The sequence below is a fragment of the Hemitrygon akajei genome, chromosome 15, assembly GCF_048418815.1.
Source record: "Hemitrygon akajei chromosome 15, sHemAka1.3, whole genome shotgun sequence".
Classification (NCBI taxonomy): Eukaryota; Metazoa; Chordata; class Chondrichthyes; order Myliobatiformes; family Dasyatidae; genus Hemitrygon; species Hemitrygon akajei.
This window is the reverse complement of record NC_133138.1, coordinates 25,638,070-25,665,703: the sequence shown is the minus strand read 5'-3', so window position 1 is coordinate 25,665,703 and position 27,634 is coordinate 25,638,070. Positions and strand designations below refer to the sequence as shown.

At 39.9% G+C, this 27,634-nt stretch overlaps 1 protein-coding gene across 1 annotated transcript; it reads left to right on the top strand.

The window, feature by feature from the left end:
- sparc (secreted protein, acidic, cysteine-rich (osteonectin)) lies at nt 1–27,356 on the top strand. Its single transcript, XM_073067315.1, has 10 exons — nt 1–163; nt 11,648–11,720; nt 12,447–12,494; nt 16,199–16,289; nt 17,071–17,192; nt 18,077–18,197; nt 21,697–21,833; nt 23,766–23,914; nt 24,816–24,964; nt 26,664–27,356. Exons 2-10 carry the CDS (start codon nt 11,664–11,666, stop codon nt 26,690–26,692), a joined length of 903 nt encoding a protein of 300 aa, XP_072923416.1. The 5' UTR covers nt 1–163; nt 11,648–11,663; the 3' UTR covers nt 26,693–27,356.
- Nucleotides 27,357–27,634: the final 278 nt, after the last annotated feature.

Below are 27,634 nucleotides of genomic sequence, written 5' to 3'. Positions count from 1 at the left end.
TCAGAACAATCCGAAGGGGGAGGGAAGGACTGAGACTGAAAGAGCCAACTCGCCGGGGATAGCATTGCTTCATTTCCTGCAGGCTTGCTCTAAAGACGGGAGCACTCGCACCGCCTCAGTCAGCCTGGTGCTCTCTCTCTCTCTGCTGTTCGGTCGTCCTCAGGTATGAGCCGCATTTCGTCTTAAGCTGCAACACTATTCCCTAAGCTTTATTCCTGGCGCATTTTGCTCAGATTTTCTTCGCAATCCACTCTTTTGTCGATGCTTTGCTTAAAAATTTGATTTCTGCATTTCACACGTACACTTCCATTCACAGCCTTCAATCGTCTTTAAATTGATTTGTAATTCCCAGGACTTGCTTACTACTGTTGATGCTTCAAAGAATTTTTGTTTATTTCTGAAGGACTTTGTTTACAGGATGGATACAAACTTCCTTGTCTTTTGATGGACTAGGCACTGGGGTTACGTAGTTTTATGGATCCTGGCTTCTTCCTCCTTCCTTTCCAGTTCTGAGGAAGGGTCTTAGCCCGAAACTTCGACTCTTTCATAGATTCCTTTCCATAGATGCTGCCTGACCCGCTGAGTTCCTCCTGCATTTTGTGTGTGTTACTGTAGTTCTACAGATCCTCTCTGATTTTAATCGTTTAGTCTACAGCCTCCGAGAGCCCCGTTAGGAAGCAGGTGCTTTAGTTTTAATTGGACAATGGGAGACCCTTTGTTTGAGGAAGGCGAACTCAACTCTCTGAAGTGAGCTGTCTCCTACGACGAGCAGCGGCAGTAAGTCAGCCTCTGTACTCAGGGCTGGGTTCCAGTGGGGGAAGAAAAGATCTGTGAGTGAGATTGCGTTCGAGATGGGACCAGTCGACGAGGAATCTGATATAATCTGTCGGCACAGACAAGCGAAGCCGAAGACCAAGAGAAGAAGCGAAATTCTTGTTCCCTCGACGACAAAGAGCCCCCTCCCATTGCATCTTTCCAGAAACTGTCGGGTGTAATGAAAACTTCTTTTGATGTGTTCGTAGTTTTCTTTAGAAGCGGCGAACCAGTAATCAATGTGGATCGCTAGTTTTGAGCCTTTTAAAATATCTAATCTATTACTAAAGAGCCTTATCAGAATTACTTAGGTATATACGTGAAGAAGTACGTTTCTATCCATATCAATGTTAACATACTTCCTCACTTGTCCCTGGGCCCTTTCAACGTAGACTTGCTTTAAATGTGGAAGTTTGCCAGACACAAGCCTTTATACGCGAGGGTGATTTATAAAATATCTCTGTAAAGCATCTAACCTTCTGCATTTAAAGGTGGTGGGGGGGGGGGGTCGAATGTACTGTAATTATCACAAGTGTGCAGCGGTTTATTGTGGTAACTCTGCACTCATTTATTTTACCAGTCTTGACGACTGGGTTGGGAGAAGTAAATGTTGAACACAATGAGGCTTTGGGTGTGTTCTGGGACTCGGCTCTGGCCAGCAGGTGAAGACTCCCAGCTGTAAGTGGAGCTCTCGTATCTCCGCTCGGGGACCGATCGACAGCTCGATGAGCGGGGCAGAAGTGTCAGTGTATTCACGTCATCCTATCGCCTCCTTGAATGAACAACGCATTAGTTGAATCCTCTGCTCTTTCTAACCACATCCCCAATCAACACCCCCGCCCCCCCCCCCAGTTCTGAAATCTAAATCCAATTTCCCTTTGACCGTTTGTTCCACTCCCAACGGGAGGAGACTCCGTAACATCCACGCCAGGAACACCGGACTCAAAAACAGTTTCCCCAAGTAGTAAGGCTGACAAACACCTCCAGTCACGAACCCACTCCACCACTACTTTATCATTTCCTGTCATTCACCTTAAGTACAGACACTCCTGTAGCTAGCATCACGGTATGGACATACAATTAATCGATGTATAGAAGCTTCCTTACGTATTTAAATTTATTGTGTTTTTTATATATGCAGCATGGGATGCGGAGTAACAATTTCTTCATTCTCCTTTACACTTGTGTTCTGGAAATGACATTGAACAATTTAAATCTTATTTAATATTGAACAGGCCCCGCCCTTTCACCCAGTTTCCATGTCAAAACAGAAGGTAGTGCATCGAACATTGCTTACGGTGAGACTGCTCGATCCATTAACGTTAAAACAAACAAAAACAACACTCAGATCAAAAGCCAATTTATCATACTTACTAGAAATATCTAGAATGCCTAATTTATTTTGCGTCACACTATATGTGGGATATATATAAATATAAGACGTGTATTATTGGAGAAAGGTGAACAACAGAATACAATTCTGGAACGTCAATTCGATAATTTAATATGTAGTGCGAAAGTACCGATGAATCTCCAGCGGGAAAATATAACCATCAAGTCCACTTCTCAATAGAGCAAGCTTCTTGTTAATTGTTCTCCACTTGCTATTCATTAGAGATGAATTATATGGTCGGAAAGGAACTCGGATTGAGAAAAGCAGGATTCCCTATGAGGGTTAACAGCTCATGTATTGACGATAGTACGAAAGCCAGAATGATTAAACGTGGTGCTGCATTCCTCACAGCCGAATTCGTCCTTTTACAATCACTGACTATGCGAGGTTCTGAGTTTTACTGTGCGTGAGGGATTACACTGGATGCTGTTCCCAAATTGGGGAAATCTTTCAAAGCTCTTGTTTAAATCTGTACTGGTTGTGTGGGCGGGTCTAGCAAAAAGCACAGGAAAATGGGAATTCTGTTTTCGAATCTCACAGGGTGGATGGTTGCTTATTTTGGATAGGTATTAATTCAGTTTCCCTGTATTTCAGACCGCTTTTTGCAGTAAGTGGTCACAGAAACACGGCTGAATTGAACTCCTGTTCAGATCGTAACCAGAACTTCCGAAATCAGCACAGTTCATGTTGGCTCTAGGAGGGGGTGAGAGGAAATTACCTGGGAAAGAGGATTTCCTGTGCGTTTTCAAAGCCTTTTCAGAAGTCACTTTAGGGTACTCCTTTAAACACTTGAAATCGGATAGGTCAGAACCCTAAACATGCGAAGAAAAATATCTCTGTTACATCTGCCAACACCAATGTAATACATTTGAAACATTAACTGTTTCTCCCATCTTAGATGCTGCTTGATCCTCTGAATGTTTCGAGCCACTTCTGATTTTATTTCAGATCTCCAGCTGCTGCACTTTCTAAAGAATAATATATTTTCTTTCCCAGCATTCAGCTCATTCAAATCTTCCCAACCTTTGCAAATAAATGGCCTCTATAGAAATTGTCCTATGTCCCAGAGCATCTGTTGTTCACTTCTCTATTAATCATACAGGCTTCTGAGAGAATATTCATAGACCCCTCCTTGTTAAAAGACTCTGAACTCAAATAAAGATCAACATTGCTTTATTTGGTGATACAGCATGGTAACAGACCTAATCACACACCTGTAACCAATGAACCTACTAACCCATAGGTCATTGAAGTGTGGGAGGAAACCAGAGACCCTGGGGAAATCCACGCAGCCAATGGGAGAGCATTCAAACTCCTCACAGACAGCCGCCGGAATTAAACCCAGGTCACCAGCGCTGCAACGGTGTGATGCTAACCGCTACATGACCGTGCCACCTCTGATAGAATAGGCAGTTCAATAGACAATAGGTACAGAAGTAGACCATTCGGCCCTTCGAGCCTGCACCGCCATTTTGAGATCATGGCTGATCATCTACTATCAATACCCGGCTCCTGCCTTGTCCCCATATCCCTTGATTCCCCTATCCATAAGATACCTATGTAGCTCCTTCTTGAAAGCATCCAGAGAATTGGCCTCCACTACCTTCTGAGGCAGTGCATTCGAGACCCCCACAACTCTCTGGGAGAAGAAGTTTTTCCTTAACTCTGTCCAGTTCTGTCCTCCTCTGTAATGTTCACAGAAAATTTTACAGAGCTTCCAGCCCACTTGCTGTAAACTTGGTGTGCTACTTCTGGGAATGTACAAGGAGCAGTCTGAAAATATTAATGCTTGCTTATCAAAATTTGATTTGTGCACTAGTGGGTTCTATTTTTCTCAGAATCATTCCCTTTTATTGATGATATTTAAAACATGTCATTATAGGCTCACAACTGCATACAATGAGTGCAGAGTGATATGCTGTACACACCTGCTTAGTATAACATTAAATAAATACAACACAGTTCTTGGTTGAGACTCTTAAACGCCCAAACAAGTCAAGGCATTCATTGTTGTAATGTTAAATGGTACTGTGACAAGATTTAACATCAGTAGGCAGAACATTAGCTCTAAAACATGGCATCTACATGAAACGCAGTTGCAGGAAAGCAGCATCCGACATCAGGGACCCCCACCACCCAGACCATGCTCTCTTCTTGTTGCTGCCATCAGGTAGAAGGTACAAGAGCCTCCGGATTCTCACCACCATGTTCAAGAACAGTTACTACCCCTCAAATAGCAGGCTCCTGAACCAAAGGGGATAACTTCACTCCACTTCACTTGCCCCATCGTTGAAATGTTCCCACAACCAATGGATTCACTTTCAAGGACTCATCATCTCATGTTCTCATTATTTATGGCTATTTATTTATATTTGCATTTGCACAGTTTGTTGTCTAATGCACTCTGCTTGAATGCCCTAGTTAGATGGTCTTACATTGATCCTTTGATAGATAGTATTCTATAGATTTGCTGATAATGCCCATAGGAGAATGAATCTCAGGGTTGTATATGGTGACATATGTGTACTCTGATAATAAATTTACTTTGAACTGTGCTCCCATTGATCATGTGTCATTTTAATGTGACTTTTGCATTTATTTAAAGCACAGGCTTGCATGAATACAACAGTGGCAGAATAACTCAAACCCACCAATCCCTCAAGTGGGTTGGACCATTTCTGTAGTCAGTGCTTATTTTTCATAAACAAGAGATTCTGCAGATGCTGGAAATCTTAAGGAACACACACAGTGTTGGAGGTACTCAGCAGGTCAAGTGGCATCTATGGAGAGGAATGAATGAACAGTTGACGTTTCGGACCAAGACATTTTCCATACTTTATATAGTCATTGTGCCAAAAATTTCTCACCAACATGCTTGAAAACCTCATCAAATATCTCATTAACTTAGAAATAGTACTGAGGAAATTTACAAGGATGTTGCCAGGACTTGAGGACCTGAGTAATAAAGAAATGTTGGATTGGTTAGCATTTTATTCCCTGGAGTGTAGGAGAATGAGGAAGATTTGCTGGAAGTGTTCAAAATCAGGAAAGGTATAGATAGGGTAAATGCAAGCAGGCATCTTTCCACTGAGGTTGGGTGAGAGTAGACCTAGAGGTCATAGTTTAAGGGTGAAAGGTGAAATATTTAAGGGGAACATGAGGGCGAACTTCTTCACTCAGAAGGTGGTGAGAGTGGAATGAGCTGTCAGCGGAAGTGGAGGATGCAGGTTTGATTTCAACATTTTAAAGGAGTTTGGATAAGTACATGGATGGGAGGTTTGGTCAGTGGAACTAGTAATTCAGCTTGGCACAGACGGGCTGAAAAATTTGTTCATTGCACTCTACTGCTCTATGATTCTAAAATTCATGGCCCTGCAGCAATGTAAAGATAGACATTGATTATGAACAATTTGAACTTTAGTGCTCTTCAGTTTTGTTAAACCCACTGAGCTATTCTGCCACTCAAACATTAACAATAAATCAAATCATTTAGGCAATTGCTTTAGATTTTGAAATCTTTCAAGTAAAATTATAATTCTTCAGCTCAGTAAAAATTCAGACATGTTAGTACATTTTCTTATGGTTCTGCAAGTATGTGCCAGCTCTGTACAGAACTGCTGCAAGCAAACATTTGACTTTTTGAATGTTACCTTTCCATTAGGGTTGTCTTCATTCACTCCTAATTTGTTCATCTAACATTGTTCAAGTCAGCTCACTGTGGATTTCCATTTGGACGTAAGAGAATATATCAGTAGAAGAAGCTTTTCATCAACAAATAAAGTGAACTTTGTATATTTTTTGCACTGTGCGGTCTGGAACTTGTTTGTGCTAAAGCACGTTTCTGCTGTTTTGGTGATAGCTCTCAGTCGGTTCCTGTTATGAAGAAAAATCTAAAGATGGGAGAATGCAGAAGGGGATGTCAGATGACATTGGTTCATAACCATATTACATCTCAGGAGCTGATTGTTCCGAAACCAAGAACCAGTGCTGAGAAATTTTTCAATTTTGACAAACTATTTTCCAGTGCCCAAAGCATATCTTCAGATGCCAAATGTGGATTAATCAAAGTATTACTGACTTTCCTAGATAACTGGCAAGCCTTAGTTATATAGGCACCAAGAACCCACATTCTGGGGTATTTGCTCGTGCTGTTTAATAAGAATCTCCAACCAAAGAAAGTCTTGTCTGCTCCTAATAGACATATATCCTATTTACCTGAATATTTTACTTTACTATCTTATTTCCAGCAATATTTTGCATTACATGCACTACTGACAAAAATTGTGCCTTTCCATTACTTATCAATCTTGTAAAATGTAACAAATCTCTATATTATTGTGTTTTTCGCCAAAGTGCTACAGACAACAAGAAGCAGTCACTTGTATTTTGTAAGAAAACATATATTCTAATTTTTATGCAGTAAGTTCCCAAAATTAAGATATTCACAATGCTAAAAAATTGTAGAAATTGTTTAATGAATATGCAGAATAATTCTCTTAAGTAAATCAATCACTTGCTGAGCAATAGCTATGCAGTATCAGTCTAGCTTCTGTGACCAAATCATAAAATGTGATTAGAATTGGTGGTCTAATCATCTTGAGGAAAGAACAATGTCTCATTATTCAGTTCAAATCAAGTTAATTAAACATGTATTCAAAATGGTCAATACAGGGGAGGGACTATTTAAATTACATGGTTAAATCTTGTGACAATATTATCCAAGAAACTAAACAACTCTTGTATCACACACAGTGCATGTCATTGCATTATTTAACAACTGATATCATAAAGAAAATGATGTACATTACTTTTTATCTCAGTCCTTTGTTGTAAGAAACTCCTTAATAAGCCTCACTCAGTGTAGATAATAATGGGTGCCTGAATAATTCATTATTTTTAAGGCAGTTGAACTGAAACACTGACTGCTTATATCTCCACGGATGCTGTTTGTCTTGATCAGGATTTTCTGAATGTTCTATTCCTACATTATATTTTTAGCATCTGATTTTGGTTTTTCTGGCAAAAGTCTTATCAGATTGCTTTTAGAAATAATTGGGAGATTGTTGGTGAGATTGTCAAAAGAATCAAATGGAAGGCAGGTGGGGTTCAAAGAAAATGGAAAAGACATCCATGAGAATTTAGATTTTGTTTAAAAAGTTAAGGTGCTTAATATCAGGAAAAGTGATTTAATAAGACCCAAGCAGCTAGAGTAAATCAGGGTGGGATAAGTAATGGTGAGTCGAAGCCGTGGAACTCAATTCCATTGGGGAAGCTGGAGGCCTGAGGCCTGAGGACTACGAGTCTCTGAGTCCAGTGCAGACTGAAGACCCAGAGGCAGCCTGTCTGTGTGTGTGTGAGTGGGTGGATGAGAGGGAGAAAAGGGGATTGAGTTGCTGCAGTTTAGTTTTGTTGTTCATGTTGTCCTGCTGACCATGGTGGGCAAGCTATGCCAACTCTGTAATGTGGGCACATCCAATTTTTGTGTTGGTTGTTGATGCAATCAACAAATTTCACTGTATACCTTGATGTGCATGTGAAAGATAGATGAACCTGAATGTAATGGATGGGCTTCAAATGTTTGACTTGAAAGGTTCTTCATAAACAAATGGACAGTAGATGTGGCAGAGAGAAAGCCGCAGGTGGTGGGGAGTTCGTTTGATCTACTCATCTCTAAACTCTTTTTGACACTTTGTTATTGCAAGTTAAACACACACTTGGAACATGTTTCCATGCATGCAGTAATCTCATCATTGTGGAGCAGTCTTGCATGTAAAATGCTGAAGTAAGACCCCATTGCACAGTTTCATAATGGAAAGTAAACATGGTCTGCTTGGTACCAAATGAAGTGCTTGAGTCCAGTCCACAATAGCCAACAACTGCAACTCACCCATATCAATCCTATCATTTCTCTTAGTAAACCAATCATTAAAATATTATTTATGCTAATACGGTCGTTGTTCCATTACATTTGAGAATGTCAAATTTGTCCCACCTAATTCGGTGAATGTCTTTCATTCCTCATGCGTGTGAAAATCTTGCACTGCAATTACTAAATGTTCAAATATTTTTAAAATTATTCATAATATAAATGATCCCTCTCTTCTTTAGAAATGTGTTAATTTTGTATGCATAGAATTAGTGCACTGTTCTGTGAAAGCAAACTATAGGGATCAAGTACAAAGCAGGTCTTAATCTGATTACACACTTGACTACTCAAAATAGTCATTAAGGAAACATTAAACACAAGAGAGTGTGCAGGTGGTGGAAATCTTGAGCAGCACCTACAGAATGCTGGAGCAGCTCAGCAAATCAGACAGCATCAAGGTCCGAAACGTCGACTGCTCCTTCTCCTCTCTAGATGCTACCTGACTTGCTGTGTCCCTCCAGTATAAAGGAAGTGTTGGTCTTATGAAGATCTGGGTTGTGTGGGATCTTGAAGACAAGAATGAGGTATAAAACTTTTTGCTTGTGATCGTTTTATTACGTGTTACAAGAGCGGAAAACGAACAACAAAGGGCAGCAGCGAGAACAAAGGAAAAGAAGTTGTGGTCGTCCCATACTCAGACTAGAGAGGACAAATTTCAGTGATAGCAATTAACCTGTAAAAATAGCCAGATTCTAGAGGTGTGACTCCTGCCACTGAAAGCTAAGAAGTTTTGAGAAAAATACAGAAGCAACTATACCGTAATTGCTCAAAAATTCACTGAATAATTATATGTATATAGGTGATTATATAAAAATTAAATATACAAACAAACATAAGAAAGTTAAAATAGAAGAAAATTAACAATTTGACATCCCAATCCAAAGGTTGGCAGTTGCCTCTGGAACTGTCATATGATGCCATTACTGTCCAATGTTCAGACTGTTCTCAATTGCTATTGTACAAGAGTCGACTCCGTCACAAAACTGCATTTTGAATTGAAACAAGCCTTTTCTTTGAGGCAAGCAAACCAGAACAGAAAGTAAATGGCTCTGAAGTCACTTTGTGAGATCCCAGCCCTGAGGCAGTCTCTATTCAGACAGCTGACTCCTGAAAGCTGTGACCTTGCAATGACCCTCCCATAAAACTTTGAAGTCACACATGGAACCCATCAAAGCGCCAGTGCTCTCTGAATTTATTCCAGCAGCTGATTTCAATCTATTGTACTGCCTGAGCGCCATTTCTGGGGGCTCTTTAAATGCTTTGATTAGTTTTATTGGAATTGGTTTATTCATGTCTCATGTACTGAGATAGAGTAGAAAATCTTTGGTTTGCAAGTTTTTGTATAGATCATTACAAAGGGTAAGCGCATTGAGATAGTGCAAGGGAAAATCAATAACAAATTGCAGAATATCATGTTGCAGTTACAGACGAATTGCATTGCAGGTCGAAGGGCCAGGACAAGGTAGACTGCAGGTACAGGGTAGAGTCCCTCATTGATGTACAAGAAGTCCATTTGTGGAGTTTAATTAGAGCTGGTTAGAAGCTCTCCTTGAACCTCATGGTTGCTTTTTCAAGCTTTTATGTCTTCTGCCTGATTGAGGGGGTTGGGGTCAGGGAGAAAAGAGATTATTTGAAGTGGCTGAATATTAATTTCAGAAGAGTACTCCCCAAACCTCCTGCAAGTCAAGTTTATTGTCATTTAACTATATGTATACCATCATACGAGACAAATTTTCTCTGAACCAGGGTGTAAAGCTCTGTAGTACACATAAACAAACAAACTGAAGTGTTTGAATTAAGTATTGTAAGGTACAGAACAGATTGTCCGGTGAGACCTCGAATACGATGCTGCAGATAGTTTAGAAGTCTAATAGCCCGTGGGAAGAAACTGTTTCCCATCTTGACTGTTCTTGTTTTTATGCATCAGAGCCTCCTGCCTGATGGTAGAAAATCAAAGAGAATGCTGGATGGATGGTTGGGATCCTTAATAATACTAAGGGCCATGTGTACACAGTGCTCCTGATAAATGTCCCTGATGGATGGTAGGGAGCCCCTATGAGCCTCTCAGCCATTCTCACAGTCCCTTGTAAGGACTTCTGGTCTGATGCATGGCTGCTCCCATACCAGATGGGAGTGCAACTTATCTGGACCCGCTCAATGGTGCTCCTATAAAATGCAGTTAAGATGGTGGAGTGGTGGGATGGGAAAGCCTCACTTTCCTCCATCTCCTTAGGAAGTGGAGATGCTTCCGTTGATTGCTGTCAAGGTGATAGATCTTTTCTTGCCCTTCTTTTGCTAGTGTCATGGGCTCACCAAAATTGTGAGCTGAGCTTGTTCTGATTAGCATAACGCTAATCCTTAAAAATGTTCATCAAAGTGAGAGTTTACTGACTTTGCAATGCAGGGATTGGGAGAAATAAAGGAACCTGTTTACTTTTGTAGACATTGTAGGCAATGAAAGATAGAAGCAATATATGTTGCACATATTTTTGTTAAAAAGAATTTAACGGACAATGAACATTATTGTTGTTGAAAGAGAGCCTGGTAGCTCATTTACAAAGGTGACTTAACAAAGGTGAAAGAGAGATTTGTGTTAATGATGTTGATTGGACGATAAACCAATGACTAGACAACTAAAGAATTCTTTGATTCTCCTTCATATAGTGCAGTAGAATCTTTCAGATAGAGTTATAGAACTCTACACCACCAAAAGAGGCCATTTGGCCTATCAGTCCATGCTGAACTATTATTCGCCTACTTCCATTGACCTGCACCCAGACCATAGTCCTCCATACACCTCCCATTCATTTATCTGTCCAAATTTATAGAGCCATGGGAAACTACAGCCTATTAGGCCACCTACCTGGCAGAGCAGGTGTGCTTTTAATGTAGCCTTTATCATCGAAACTGCATTTCTCCAACTGGACAAGTTTTGGTTCTGTTGCCCTGTAAGGAGTGCAAATGACTTTCAAACACAGGAAAAAGTAATTTGTCCCTCGCTGAGGTTGTCACCTGTCTTAAGCTAAATGATTGAAGGGATTGATGAGTTCATTTGAAAGTGGAAAAGTTGAGGCAGACATCACAAATGATTCATTGTGGAAGACTAATGGCCAAGAATTGAATTAATATGCCTGATACATGGAGAATTACAATCTACAATGGTTAGATCTTCAGAAAAAAATCCTCTTATACTGTATATCCTTTTCACAGTTCCTTGAAATCAGGCTACCTCATCCACTTCCTCTCTAACTCCATCCTACAGTTTGCACTATGAACTTTAACCCTGTGGCATTGGCTACCTCAACTTCATCTTCCAATTCTAATTCAAGAAATAGTTTTGGTGAAAACCCCAAATTCCTCCAGGTTTAGAACTGAGCATAATTAAATGAGGAAAATGACGAGGTAGAGAATTCATGCATCAAAAGAATAATTGATTTCCTGTATATTGCTTTGTGTAAAAGTATTTTTGTATGAGCACACATTAATTTTTATAGTTATTTTTTGTTTCTCCTCAGATCTCAAAACACCAAAATGAGGGCCTGGATCATTCTTCTCCTCTGCCTTGCAGGCAAGGCACTGGCTGCTCCTGTAAGTACTTGTAATAAAAGACAAGTTTAGAGCTGTTGTAATCTGGAATGCAGCATCTGGGATGAGGGATTGTGCAGATTGAGCAAAGTGCATTTGCCAGTATGTGTGACCACTTGCCCAGACTAGGTTGCACTTGATGTTCAGATAGGTAATGATTTGTTTCTCTCCAACTGGAAATGCACGAGAACCTATGTATTATGAACTCATTGTGCAAATCCAGCAGGCATTCAGAACAACACCCACTTCGGGACACTGCTGTAAAATTTCTTAATCATGACAGGTGGAGAGGTAGTGTAGCGGTTAGCATAACATTATTTCAGTGTCAGCAACCCATGTTCAATTCCTCCACAGTCTGTAAGGAATTTGTACTTTCTCTCTAAGTTTCCTCTCATATGGATTAGTAGGTTAATTGGACATGGGTTTAATTGGGTGGCGTAAGATCATTGGGCCAGAAGTGCCTGTTACTGTGCTGGGTCTCTAATTAAATAGATAAATAGATTTTAAAAAGATTGTTTTAGGTGGTACTTTCCATGTTCCTTTCCATTTTCCATTTTAGCATATTCCATAATTTGTTTTTTCCTGATCTCTGCAATCCATCAAAGGCTCCGTACAGGCATGTTGAATAAAAAGATTGGAGATGCGAGTTTTGAAAATAGCGCGTTGCAGTTTGAAAAGCAATTGTTTTAAGTCTGACAGCTGTTTTTTAAATTATTCCCAATTTCACAGGAGGAACCTGTGGCTGAAGTGGAGGTTGTTGAGGAAACCGAACCAGAGGTAAAGCAATTATTTGAAATAATGATCAGTTTGATATTTAAATAAATTCCAAAAGGAAAGCAAACATATTCAGTTTTTACTGCGTGTTGCTCCAACACACCACAGCAAATTCCTAATATATGTACATAAATGTATATGCTGAGTAAAGTTGATCCTTGATCTTAAACAATGAATTGTTTAGGAGCTGAACTGGTTCTGTGGCTGTGGCCTGCGGCCATCGGGCTCCTGGATTGGCTGGATTGGATGGCAGCTCTTTGGCTGTGGATACTGTGGTTCGTGTTCTGTGTAGGATTTGTTTACTTTGTTATTGTTTGTACAATGTGTTCTTTTTTCACACATTGGGTGTTTGATGGTCTTTGTTGTAGGTATATATGTATTATTGGGTTCTATTGTGTTTCTTTGTTTTGTGCTGCAAGAAGACGGATCACAAGGTTGTATACAGTATACATACGTTGATCATAAATGAACTTTGAACTATGCACTTTGACTTACTGATGAATCTGATTAACAAATGGCTGCCATTGCAGTATGGCATATAAAAGATGTTTATCAGATGGGAAGCTGGTAAACAACCCATTTTTTATTGGCTTTCTCCAATTGTATCATTATACCATTGATAGATTTTATAGATTTTCTTATTTTGAGTCATTTGTTGCCTTTTTAAGAGAATTACTCATTATTTAAAAGTAATTGCCTTAAAATCCACACAATGATACCTTTTCCGTGCTTGATTTTTCTTGGATAGGATTTTTCAAATTGTTTGATTTTTTTTCTTGAAGAGTGGACTTTCATCAAAAGATTTTGACAGTCACTAATGTCCATCCTTTGATTTTCAATAACAACAGTAAAAACTGTAATTGGTGTACAGCTCAGAAAACTCTTTAACAAAGCACCACACACAAGATGTTGGAGGAACTCAGCAGGTCAGACAGCACAAAGGAAATGAATATTAGGCCAAGGTATTTCTTCAGGACTGGAAAGGATAGGGGAAAAAGGCAGAATAAAAAGGTGGGGGAGGGGCAGGATGATGATTAGAAGGTGATAGGTGAAGCCAGGCGGGTGGGAAAGGTAAAGGACTAGAGAGGAAGAAATTTGATTGGATAGGAGAGTGGACCACAGGAGAAGGAAAAGGAGGAGGATAGGTTAGAAGAGTTAAGGGGCCAGAGAGGGGAATAGAAGAAGGAGGCAGGGGGAAGGTTTTTTTTTACTGGAAAAGGAAATCAATATTCATGCCATCAGTTTGGAGGCTACCCGGACAGAATCCACAGTGTTGTTCCTTCCCTCTGAGGATTGCACAAGAGGAGGCCACGGGCTGACGTGTCGGAACGGGAATGGGAATCAAAACGCTTGGCCACTGGACCTTCCACTTTTGGCAATGGAGCGGTCCCCCAATTTACAATGCGTCTCACCAATGTAGAGGAGGCAGCATCGAGAGCTCGGACACAACAAATAACCCCAGCAAATTAGCATTTTCTGTGCTTTCTGAGGTGGTCAAGGAACTAATGGTGGTCATGACTAATATATGATGCCACATTTGGAGCCTTGTGTACAGCTTTATACATACCTGTTATAGATATGAAATTATTGTCCTGGAAAAAATGTGGAAAAGGTTTACCAGAATGTTGCTTGGACTTGTGACCTATTTACAAGGGGAGGTTGCTTAGGACTGGGACCTAGGAGATTGGGAGGGTGACCGGATAGAGTCCGAGGTTCTTGATTAGTAAGAGCATCAAAGGTTGTGGGGGGAAGGCAGGAGAATGGAATTGAGGGGGATGATACATCAGTCATGATGGAGTGATGGAGCTGACTCAAGGGGAAAACTGTGGGTCAACTGTCTAAGAAGAATAACCAGATGGCTTGAGTCGCAAAAATAGATTGAGGTGCTTTTATTTACAAAAATAGTGGAAAAACAAAAACCTGGACGTCCACATCAAAACAAGAAAAAGAATGAAAAAAAAATACAATATATATACAGCTTGCAATTGTCACATGTCTGGTTAACAGCCACCCTCAGACTAAACAGGAAAAAAAACCAAAGCCTTGGTAACCTGAGGCTTATAACTCCTAAACCCCTCCCCCTAGACCAACCAAAAGCTAATTAACTCAATTATCTTCCATTTCACACAATCTGAAACTCTACTGCCAGTTCTTACAATAAACACATATACCTCATTATAGGAGTCACCATTTCCCAGAATAACTTAAATAAACCACAAAACTTTACCACAAGATGAGTAATTAGGTAATATAATCCTTGACCCAGTTAAAGATGGTATCCTCCACCATCAGCACACCTGTGCAGGTTGCTGCTGCCTCTATATTAGACAGCTCTATGCAGCAGCTCTGTTTCAGATCCAGTGACTGTGGAGGAGAGAAACATCAGATTATCTTGACACTTTGGCAAAACACTTATTGGAAAGACAAATATGAATAAATTGACCTGAGATAATTAAACTGTGACATAGTGTGTTTCTTTTTTTTCATACCTATTACTGCTGGGGATAAGTATAAAATTGTGACTGTTGATTTATTGTGCTGCAATGACAGAGGGGAACAATGTGTGTGGATGGCCCTTTGAGTGTTTTACTGAATGTGCCATGTGCCATCCGTAATCAGTGACGGGCCTTCGTCACAGGCTGAATGGCCTAATTCTGCTCTTATGTCTTATGATCTTATATAAGATTATGAGGGGTATAGACAGGGTGAAAGAACATGGTCTTTTCCCCATGGATTGGGTGCTAAAAACAAGAGGACATAGGTGTAAGAACAAGAAGCTTAAAGGAGACATCAGGGGCATTTTTTTCACATAAAGTGTTGCATTTTTTGGAATAGGCTGCCAGATTTAACAGTTGAAGTGAACAAATCAATAACACTTAAAAGCCATCTAGATAAGTCCATGGATAGTGGGCTATGGGCGAAACACAGGCAGATGAGACTAACTTGCTGCGAAACATACTTGACACGGATGAGTTGGGCTGATGGGCCCGTTTCTACTTTGTATGACTGTATGACTAAACAGTCCAAAATCTGCACCCCAGAGTGAAAGATGGAGTGGGACTTACAATGGTTTTCCACCACTACATCCTGCCTACCTTTACAATAACCGTTTTGCAAACTCAGCCAGCTCCATCATGGGCACTAGCCTCCCCAGCATTGAGGACATCTTCAAAAAGCACTGCTTCAAGAAGGTGGTCATTAAGGGCCTCCATCATTGAGAATACACTCTCTTCTTATTACCACCATCAGGGTGGAGGTACACCAAGCTGAAGAACATGCGCTCAACATTTTAGGAACAGCTTCTATTCCTTCACTATCAGATTTCTGAATGGACATGAACACAACCTCACTACCTTTACTCTCTTCTTGCACTACATATATATGTTTATGTATGTATATATAGTGTATATATCTTGCTGTAATTTATAGTTTTTTTATTGCAGTGCACTGCTGCCACAAAATTACAAATTTCACAATTTGTGTCAGTGATATTAAACCCAATTCTGACGGTATCTTTTGCCATCTCACTATCTCTAAGTTTAAATCTTTGCTAATTATCCACAACCAACATTCATTCAATTTGGTCAGACATTTTGTACAGATTTGTTGTCCTTTGGACGATTTGAAAAAGACTTTCCTTGCTTATTTGATGTTCAAAGTGGGATGAGAAAATCAAGTTAGCTAACAAGCGATTTGTATTCAAATAGGCATTGCCAGTCGGAGCAAATCCAGTCCAAGTTGCCACGGGAGATTTTGAAGAAACTGACGATGATACCAAGAAGGATATTGAAACTGAAAGTAAGTAAAATTGTTTCCAGACTGTGGCTTGACTGTTCTCCAAAATGTAATTTGCAAGCAGGCAAATCAGTCTGATTTGGCCTTTGCTGGCTAACACAATCTAAATTGTTGGATCTAAATTCAATTCAATCTAAATCATTGAATTTGAGGCTTGAGTTTCAGAACATCACTGAACGTTGCGACTGATACCTTCCCACTTCCAACTCCGACACTGTATCTTTCTAAACTGAATGTTACATGATGCTGTACATCACTGTTCTAACCATGGAAGTCTAGAAGCTGTGACCCAGTGGCTGGAGTCTGCAAGTCCACTGGGGAAGTCAAAGACCCAATAATTGCACCGGAGGCTTGAAGCTGGGGACTGCTTGTCCTGGAGTTGGAAAACTGTGTGTGTGTATGGGAGGGAGGAATGGGGCTTGTTTTGTTGGCGCTGTTTTTGTTATTGGTCTTCCACTGAACATTGTGGGCATGCTGTGTTGGTACTGGAATGTGTGGTGACATTTGCACAACGTTAGATTGTGCTGGTTCTTGACACAGACAATGCATTTTGCTGTGTGTTTCATTATATATGTGATAAACAACTGAATCCTAATCTGATTTACATCATGCACTGGTTTACATGATGGAAAAAAAGGAGAGATAGAATAAATACACTGCTGCAGAAGAAGAGGCTCACTCAAAATGAAATAATTTGGAAGGAAATCTGCTTGAGGCTCACAGTCTGATTTGATGATTCAGTGTTTACGTAATGTAAGTTTGAGATCTGACTTTGCCTTCCTAGATCCATGTGAGAACTTCCACTGCAAACGAGGGAAGATATGCGAGGCTGATGAGAACAATGAGCCCATGTGTGTCTGCCAGAATCCATCAACTTGTCCACCCAGCACTGTTGAATTTGAGAAGGTCAGTTTCAAATGTTTGTCAAACAGAACATTGTAGTCGCTGAGGAAGTGAAGCAGGATGGAACATGATTGGTGAGGCAGAACTGAAATAACCCACCAATTAGAGGAGATTACAAAGTTGGAGGTTACTGAGGTTCTAGGCTGTAGTGACTTGAAGATTCTAAAGGGACATTGGTAACATATAACACAAAAATAAACCACAGAATTTGGAGTCTAACGATCTCCTATGGTGTAGCCAGCCAATCATTCAAAAGATAGATATTGGCAACTCTTTAGCAACAGTAAAGACTTGAATGACTGCACAAGTCTGCTTGATGGAAAGGTCTGAATTGTCTGAAAAGTTCTCATCTAATAAAACATTGAATCTATAGGACTGGTAATATTTGCTAAATAGAGATATGGAAATAATGAAAATGATTATCCTTTCACTTTGGACATGTGATTTATTAAAAGGGATGAGACAAAATATAAAGCTGATTAATTCTCTCAAGTTAATTGCCATTAGTAATATATGTGCCTTGTGTGCCCATAACATCTGCAGACAACATCATAAATCCCATGATTAGGAATCTACATTAGGGGAATTGCTCAGCATTCAGGAACTACCAGTAATGGTGACTTTTGTGTGGAAAAGGGCTGAAGATTTTAAATTAACAAGCAATAGGAATGGCTTGGGATCATGATGGATAATATTTGTGTATCTTACCCTGTTTTACACTGTATTGAAAATAATATGCAAGATCAATCAGAGTATTGTTTACTTTCCAAGCTTAGACTGATTAAGAATTAAAAGTTGGTTCAAACATCGTGTTTTGGTGAAGAGGGGATTAATTTTACATCACAATAGCAGTACTATTTTTGTGTTTCTTTTTAACTTTACTCCAGGTGTGTGGCACTGATAACAACACTTATGATAGTGCCTGCCAGCTCTTTGCATCCAAGTGTGCATTGGAGGGCACCAAAAAGGGCCATAAGCTCCATCTGGACTACATTGGACCATGCAAATGTATGTGAAGTGTTTAATTTTAGTGAATATTTACAGAGACAAAATTGTGCAGAAAGATTTTTTTTGAAAATATTGTTCTTTATCATTCTACCATTACAAAGTTGTCACCAATACAGTCACATAAGTTAGCTTGTTTATTTCAATAGTTAAGCAACAGAGTTATCTATGCAAATGTAGCATGGTAGCATAGTTGTATTAATGCTGATACATCACCAGTGACCCGGATTCAGTTCCTCCACTGCCTATAAGGAGTCTAAATGTTCTCTGCGTGACCACATGGGTTTCCTCTGGGTGCTCCGATTTCCTCCCACATTCCAAAGATGTACTGGTTAGTAGGCTTTTTGGTCACTTTGGTGTGATTGGGCAGTGCGGGTTCATTTGACAGGAAGGACCTGTTACTGGGCTGTATCTCTGATGATAAAAACATTGCCCTGAATTTGAAATGAAAACTGAAAATGATGGAGATGACCATGTAGAGAGAGAAACAGATTTAACATTTCTTGTTAATGACCCTTCATCAGATCTTCGATTTAATCCCTTAAAGTCCATGATAGCTTTTTCTCTTAAAATAAGGGATTAACTTTGGCTTTAAAGATGCTGCTGCTTTGATCAGAAGCTTTTTTTTTCGTTAGTTGATGTTACTATAAATTAAGTTTATAAGCACAGGCACCCCTTATTTCTTAAATGAAAAGTGAACATCACAAGTATTATGGTAAGCCTTACAAGTCAGGAAGTTCCAGGATAATTTCTTAGTACACTAGCTAATTATGGCTGGAATAGTATCGGGATCTTTAAGTTGCTTTGCTGTTTCTGGATTTGAGTCAGTGTTCCTGGTCTGAACATAAATTCCTGCCCAACATTCACTACTTGAACTTGAAACTGAAGCATACCTAGTTAATCCATGGGTTGTAAACTCAGTGTGGTCACAAATTCAGGAGGATCAGAGGGTCTGTACATAGAAGATAGGCAGGAATCATTTGTGTCACCTTCGACACTGCGTAACAGGAAGTTGTGGACATTGACCTAAGTCACTACATGCAGTAGATACAGAAGGAGCAAAGGAAATGTCAGGAAGTGTATGGTTGTGCACTGTGGTAGAAGAACTGAAGAGATAAACTACTTTTTAAACAGACAGAAAATTTACAAATCTGAGGTGCAAGGAGACTTGGGACTCCTCGTGCAGGATTTCCTGAGGGTTAATTTGCAGGTTGAGTTGGTGGTGAGGAAGGCAACTACAATGTTAGCATTCATTCTGAGAGGATTAGAATATAAAAGCAAGGATGTAATGTTGAGGCTTTGTAAGACACTAATGAGGCCTCACTTGGAATTTTGTGAGCAGTTTTACATCCCTTATCGAAGAAAGGATGCACTGACATTGGAGAAGTTTCAAAGATGTTTACAAAATTAATTCTGGGATTAAAAGGCTTATCATGTGTGCAGCGTTTAATGGCTCTGGGCCTGTAGTCACTGGAATTCAAAAGAATGAGGAGGTATCTTTTTGAAATCTAATGAATGTTGAAAGGTCTTGATAGAGTGGAAAGAGAGAGACACTTCCTATGGTGTGGAAGTCTAAGACCAGAGGACACAGCCTCAGAACCATAGAACACTACAGCACAGTACAGGCCCTTCAGCCCTCCATGTTGTGCTGACCCATATAATCCTTAAAAAAATTTCAGAATCAAGGAACGTCCATTTAGAAGACAAATTTCTTTAGCCAGAGAATGGTGAATCTGTGGAATTCATTGCCACAGGCAGCTGTATATTTAAGGTAAAAATTGGTAGATTCTTGATTAGTGAGGTCATGAAGAGATTACGGGGAGGAGGCAAGAGATTTTGGGGCTGAGAGCGAAATGGATCAGCCATGGTGAAATGGAGCAGACTGATTCTACCCCCATATGGTATGGTCTTATGATCACATTTAAAGTGTTACTATTCCACTAAGTAATCAAATGAAAGGACCAAGTAGCCCATTTAAAAAGAAATGGGAGGAAGCTGTACGTAGTTAGACAAGCAAGGAAAGTGGACAGCAGGGAACAAACGGGGAGAGAGCGAACACAGGAGACAATGTGCTGTTTAGGAATATCATTGAGTTATAGAGTAAATACAGTGCAGAAGCAGGCTTATCAGCTACATCATCCTCACTGCTAGCCCATAACCCTCAAGCCCCTTCCATTCATCTACCTTTCCAAATACCTCTTAAATTTGCAATTATACCTGCCTCAATCATTTCCTCTGGCAGCTCATTCCAGGTATTCACAATGCTCTTGTTGGGGACTCCCCAGCCCTGGGGGGAAGACTGTGACCATTCATCTTATCGTTATCCCTCATGAGTTCATGAATTTCTATGAGATCACCTCTCATTCTCCTAAAGATCCAGTGTAGCCAAGCAACCTCCCTCTATAACTTAGGCCCTCTGGTCCAGTCAGCATCCTCTTCACCATTCTGTCTATCTGTATGGCCACTTTCAACAAATTATGCACTTGTATTCCCAGATCCTTTCATTCCACAAAATTCATCCGCACCTTGCGGCCCTATCTCGGCCCTGTCCTGATTTGAATGTCCAAAATGCATCACTTCACACTTAATCTAAGTTGAAACCAATCTGCCATTCCACTGTCCATCTCCATAACTAATTCCGTGTAATCTGTTTCTCTATCAACAAGACCCCCCTAGTGTAGTATCATCAGCTTGCTAATCAGGTCATGTATAGTCACATCCCTATCATTTACATAAATCATATATAAAGAATGCGCAAGCCTTTAATCGGATGCATTGCTCATTAAAATTTTAAGCAGGTAGATACTTTTTTCCAATGCGTTTATGCTAGTATGTTTTCTACATCAGAACCATGATTAATATGGCTTTTAGTTCAAGCAGCATAGTTCACACTTATGCATTCAGCAAAAGGGGATAGTTGTAGAAAGTGCTATCATAATTGAAGGCATTCTATATTGTTATACTTTGGCTTGGTTACTGAGCACCATTTCATTTTCCTTTTTTTCCTTGTACCTCCCTCCAGCTTCAACCTTTCTTCCAATTCACTTAACTCTTCCTCAAATTGCCACCGATGTCATGTATTGCATATGTGGGAACAGCGCTAAGCTGCTCATTCATTTTTGTTGGCAGTATAGAACTACACACACAAGTTGCTGCATAATTTCTTCAGGGGTGAAGATGAACATGGGAGAAAGCTGAAACATGAGAAACCTCGTCCTCTTGTTTTCCCTGCATGGATTCTGAATTAAAATCCTCAACATGCACGCACACTTGAGCCACAGTGTTAAGGATCTGATGACATTCTCTTCAAAAGCTGGCAAAGGCCAGCTTTTGGTTTTTGCCTTTTGACCCAGTCTTTGTAGATTCATCTGTATTTCTCATTTTCTGTTCGATTTTTCAGGTTTGGAAAGCATGGAAATTAGTACCGGAATGAATATATTAAAACATCATATTAGATAATATTTTAATATCTCTAAGTGAGCTCCTCTGAATTCCTTTGCAGTCATTCAACCCTGCCAGGATGGTGAACTGGCTGAGTTCCCTCTACGCATGCGTGACTGGCTGAAAAACGTCCTGGTGACCCTCTACGAGCGCGACAATGAGCAAAACAATCTGCTGACTGAGAAGCAAAAGATGAAGGCAAGATATGTGCATCTTCTCCAATGCATTAAAACAAATCTGGCAAATAAGACAATGCCAAGTAAGACAGGAGATTCTGCTGCTGCTGGAAATCCAGAGTAACACACACAAAATGTCACAGTAGCATGGCACTCAGTGTGGTGCTGTTAGAAAATAGGTGGACAATGATTAGAATATACAGAAGACGTTGACAGGCTTATGGATAGGTGAAAAATATAAAGTGTTACTGTTTTTGTAGGAAGAACAAAAAGGGACAATATAAATGAAAGGGCGCTGTCCTAAAATGGGTATAACAGATGTGGATGCAGATTATTAAAAGTGGCAGACAAGTTGGAGTAAAGCATTTGGGGTCCTGGGCTTTGTAAATGTAGGCATTGACTGAAAGAACATCAGTGGTGGGGAAACTATTCTTAGCAATAGGGTCTGTAGGTTTTTGTTTATTATTGTCACATATAGCAGGATACAGTGAAAAGCTTGTCTTGCATACTGTTCATACAGATCAAATTATTGCACAGTGCTTTGAGCTAGAGCATAAGAAGGTAGAACAATAATACTGCCGAATAAAGTGTAAAAGCTACACAGAAAGTGCAATATCTACTCACATCTGGAAAAGCATGGCCATATTATGGACAGTCAGCATGGCTTTGCGCAGAAGCAGTTTTGTTGTACAAAGTTTTGAGGTTTTTTGAGGTGGTGACAAAGGTGATTTATGAGGATAGGATTGAGAATGTGTTCTACATGATTTAGTAAAGCCTTTGCCAAGAGACCTCATGGGAGACTGATTCAGAGGATTATGGCAGATGAGATCTGAAAAGGTTTGGTGGATTGGATTCAACACTAAAAGATAGAGGATAGTGGTGGAAGGGTGTTATTCTAACTGGGGGTCTGTGAGGGCACTGTGGGATCTTTGGGCCAGGAGGGTCCTTTACCATGCTGTATCTCTAAATAAGATAAGTAAAACAGTGATGTCACACAAAGATTAGTACTGGGACCTCTGTTTGTGAATAATTTGAACACAAGTGTAGGTGAGCTGGTTAGTTAGTTTGTAGGTGACACTACAATCGGTGGAGTTATAGGCAGTGAGAAAGCTTGTCAAAGGATACAGCAGGGTACAAACCAGTTGGAAATGTGGACAGGGAAACAGCAACTTCATGGAAGACTGGAAGTGTGGTCTCTTTCATTCCTGTCCTAGGTGGCAGGCTCACCCCTGTCCCACGATTCTGAAGGTTCTGCTGCTAATGATTGGTCCAATCTGAAATGTCAACTGCTTCACTTTTGACAGATGCCACCTGACCCATTAAGTTTTTTTCCAGCATCTGTAGATTTTAAAACATAAAATCATAAGACATAGGAGCAGAATAGCAGAACTGATCTATTTAGCCCATCGAGTTGGCTTTGCCATTCCATCATGGTGATTTATTATCCCTCTCTTCATTCTCCCCATAAGCTTTGATACTGACAACCAGGAATGCATTACCCTCCACTTTAAATATATTTAATGACTTGGCCTCCACAGCCATCTGTAGCAATGAATTCCACAGATTCACCACCCTCTGGCTAATGAGATTCTTCCCCATCTCTGTTTTAAATGGATATCCCTCAATTCTGAGGCTGTGCCCTCTGGTCCTGGACTCACCCACTATCAAAAACATCCTCTCTGCATCTACTCTTCCTAGGCCTTTCAATACTTGATAAATTTCAATGAAATCCCCCTTCATTCTTCTAAACTCCAGCGAGTGCAGGCTCAGAGGCATCAAACGCTCCTCATATGTTAACCCTGTCATCCCCGGAATTATTCTCATAAACCTCCTTTGGACCCTCTCCAATGCCAATACATCTTTTCTTGGATAAGAGACCCAAAATTGCTCACAGTGCTCCACGGGAGGCTCACCAGTGTCCTTTAGCATCACCCCTGCGTGTTCTGGTTAACAGGTGAAGAAGATGTATGAAAATGAGAAGCGTCTGCAGGCTGGAGAACACTCAGTGGACCTTCTGGCTCATGACTTTGAGAAGAACTACAACATGTTTATCTTCCCCGTTCACTGGCAATTTGGACAACTTGACCAACACCCAGCTGACAAGTAAGCTTCATCAGAAATGCTGCACATTTTTGATCACAGGTTTAGTTTCCATATACCTCGCTGTGAGTGAAGTCTAGGCAAATGTGAACAGTCATGAGGCTTCTCACATGTATCTGCCAATGGAATCAATCCAAAAATGAAGAAAAGAAATTCTAGAACCCAAGCATCTTGCCTGGTCATCTTTGAACATCCAGTCAAGGCATATTGGACTTCCAATATCTTGACTGATTTTTTCCCCCAGTGATTGAATTGATTTTTTTAAAAATGTACTGTATGTACTCAACTCTATTTCTGTACCTGGAGGTCTTGTGTAGGCCCAAATTAGTGGGAGCAAATTAGTACTGGAGCTAGAAACACTAAGTATGTTACTACATTATTTTTCAAGGATTCAGTGAAAGTGCAAGATGCCCCAATAACTCTTTATCTGATTATTAAGTACAATTGTACTATGTAGAAGCACGAGGCATAAGTTATGATGTCCATGCCCACTTTTTCATGGCACTATCCAATTGCCAATAGACATTAAGACACAGGAGTAGAATTAGGCCATTCAGCCCATCAATTCAGCTCTGTCATTCCATCATGGGTAATTTATTATCACTCTTAATTCCACATTCTCCTGCCTTCTCCCCATAACCTTTGATGCCCTTACTAATCAAGAATCTATCAATCTCCACTTTAAATATACCCAGTGACTCAGCTACCTCCACAGCCATCTGCGGCTATGAATTCCACAGATTCGCCACTCTCTGGCTAAAGACGATGTCAATCCCGGTCACTTGGGAAACCTATGTGGAGAGACTAAAATCTGATATCCAGCTTGTTTAGTACATCAGATCACCTTGCAACAGTTAAAATTCAGTATTAAATGAATCTAAACCTGCCTTGATTTTAAATCTAGGTACCTTTCTCACTCTGAGTTGGCTCCTCTCCGTGCTCCCCTTGTCCCAATGGAGCACTGCACCACTCGCTTCTTCCAGCAGTGCGACGCAGACAATGACAAATACATTGCCCTGGAGGAGTGGGCCATGTGCTTCGGCATCAAAGAGGGTGAGTTTCTCAAGACAGCAGTAAACAGTCCATTGCTAAGTTTGAAGTTAACTTCCCACGAGCAGCATTTGGATTTTGAAAGGGGATTAAGGCAATTTTTTTTAATGCTGATAAGCAGTTCACAACCTTGAGGCAGTTATTTTCTTTTGCAATGTGTATTAAGCAAGTATTTCAGGCGCTAGATTAAGGATAGTAAGCGTACGAAGCAAGTTGTCTAATCATGCTAATAATATAAACAGGTTTAGATGGGAGTGGTTTTTTCGTATACATTTTGCACTTATATGAGCGTTTTTGTGGTGGTGATTGGATGGGAGAAGCATGTAGGTATACAATTAACTGTATCGCTATGTGCAGACTAGATTTCCACCTCACCCTGGCAATAATAAAAAAATAATGGATAATACTATGCTGGTTAGAAAATCAACCTGATTTTCATTTCTATGGCTGTCAGTTGAACTGAAATTAGCAAATTCCTATGACAAGTATCCAAAAGATAAACAGTTTAACATTTCCTTAATGTCTTCTGTGACCCCACTCATGCCAAAGGCAGGCAATCAAGCTTTTCTGTAGTGAAGTTACTACTGTATTGAATGAATTGTGGCAGCCAATTTGCATGCTACAAGTTCCCTCGGAAATAATATGATAGCTGTAAATAAAAACCTTCGCCAATCACCTTCCCCTCCCCCACCCTTTTACTCTGGTGTTTTTCCCCCGTCCATTCCAATCCTGATGAATGGTCTCAACTAGAAACATTGGTTCTTTATTCATTTCCATAGTTGCTGTCTGACCTGCTGAGTTCCTCTGGCATTTTTTGTGTTTCACTATATATTATAACTTTGAATGGAGGTATGTGTAGGCCAAAGGAACTATCTCTAAGGTGAGGCTAAGGTTGCCGTGATGATCTGCTGTTGATGAAAACGCATTGTCAGGTTAATGAAGCCATCAATAATCTATCCATCAGATGGCTTTATAAATGAAGTATTGTGTTGGTGACCTTGCCTTCACTCTTACAGAGATATTCCCTTTCTCTTATCCACTACTCTCTGCAACTTAAAACTAAATGGATGTCTCACTTTTCCAATTCTGATGAAGGACCTTTGACTTACTGGCTCAGTTTTCTGTCCAGTCATTATCATATTGCATGGGAATGTCTTCTTAGGGATTTTTGGTTGAAGGATAACATCCAAGTGTGTGGATAACTTCCCTACTCTTCTAGAGGGGTAGCCAGTCAATCTGTTTTTTTATGACTACCTAGGGGGCAGATATAATGTTGCATGCATAAGACTCTGCCTCTCAACAAGCTTGATTCTTCCTATTTTGCACTGGAGCATATATTTTTTTTCAGTTTTTTTTCATGTCTTTGCATTGTCCTTCTACAAAAGAAGTTTCAGATCATAAAAGTCAGTGATAATAAATCTGATGCTTCCAACCCAAGCCAGAGCCCTATTGCTTTGTCTATCATGGCAGCAGGTCAAGCTTCCCCATCGAGACGAGTATATCCAATTTTATGATAGAGAAAAATACTGTTAATTTCCGACTATGGCTGCTTAACTGGTGCTAGTTTAGCAGCCTGGTGGTTTTGTTTAGAAGTGCTTGCTCTTTATTATTATCAAATTATTTAGTGTACAATTCAGGAGATATTGGTAAACTAATTTTGAATTGAAATCTAATTTCTGTATCATGTTTGTTTTTTCCACAGAGGATATTGACGGCAATCTTCTGATATAATTTGTGTTATTTCACCTGTTGCTGTCCATTGCTGCCTTTGGGTAGTGGTGCTATCTAGAGACTGACTACACTAATGGTGCTACACTTACCTATTATCTATACCACTGTAACACAGTGCATATGCTTTCAGTAACACTTGTTGACAAAAAAGGATGCACATCTTCCTTCAATTGTTGAAATTCGATGGATTTCTTTTTTTCTTGGCTGTGTTTTTAATTGTCCTTGTCAATTAAAGGATTAACTTGCATGTGTTAACAGTATTGCCTGGATTGTTGCCCATGTAAAAAGAAATGCCCATGTATCCATGTCCAGAACCCTGAAGGTTCATAGCCTCTCTCTTTCATGTACAGGTAGACGGTGATGGCTCTGATTCAATGGCTGAGTGTCAGGGAACTAATTTCAGTATTCTGTCAGAAGTTGTAATGGGTTTGTGTTACAGCAGGAGTGCTAATATGTGCTTTGCATGTGTAAGAGTTTGTAAAGGGAAAAATAGAGACATCTCAGATGATAATCAGAAAGTGTAAAAATTGGAATAAGGATGTGGTTGTACAAGCTGAAGAAAGTCTACCTCGAGGTCTCCTTACGCTATCCACTGACACAGGATAAGCACACTTCTCATATTTCTTTCTAATAAAAAATTAAAACAAATAATTTCATGCATGCAGTTGCGTTGTTGAGAGTGTCTTTTTTTACTGCAGAGACCCATGTTATTCCAAATTTTGTAACTTGTTATTTTCTGCATGGATACTGAGCTTAAAAATATCTGTTATGTGCTTCTGTTTACCGTACAGTGGAATAAAACAACACAATAGTGCCACATTATATTGCATGCCAATGCTTCTTCAGTACAGTCACAAATTACACAGTAATCTGGATTTTTTTTATAATGATGCACAATACAATGCACTGTGCAGTGCAATATCAAACATGTAATTTATAAAA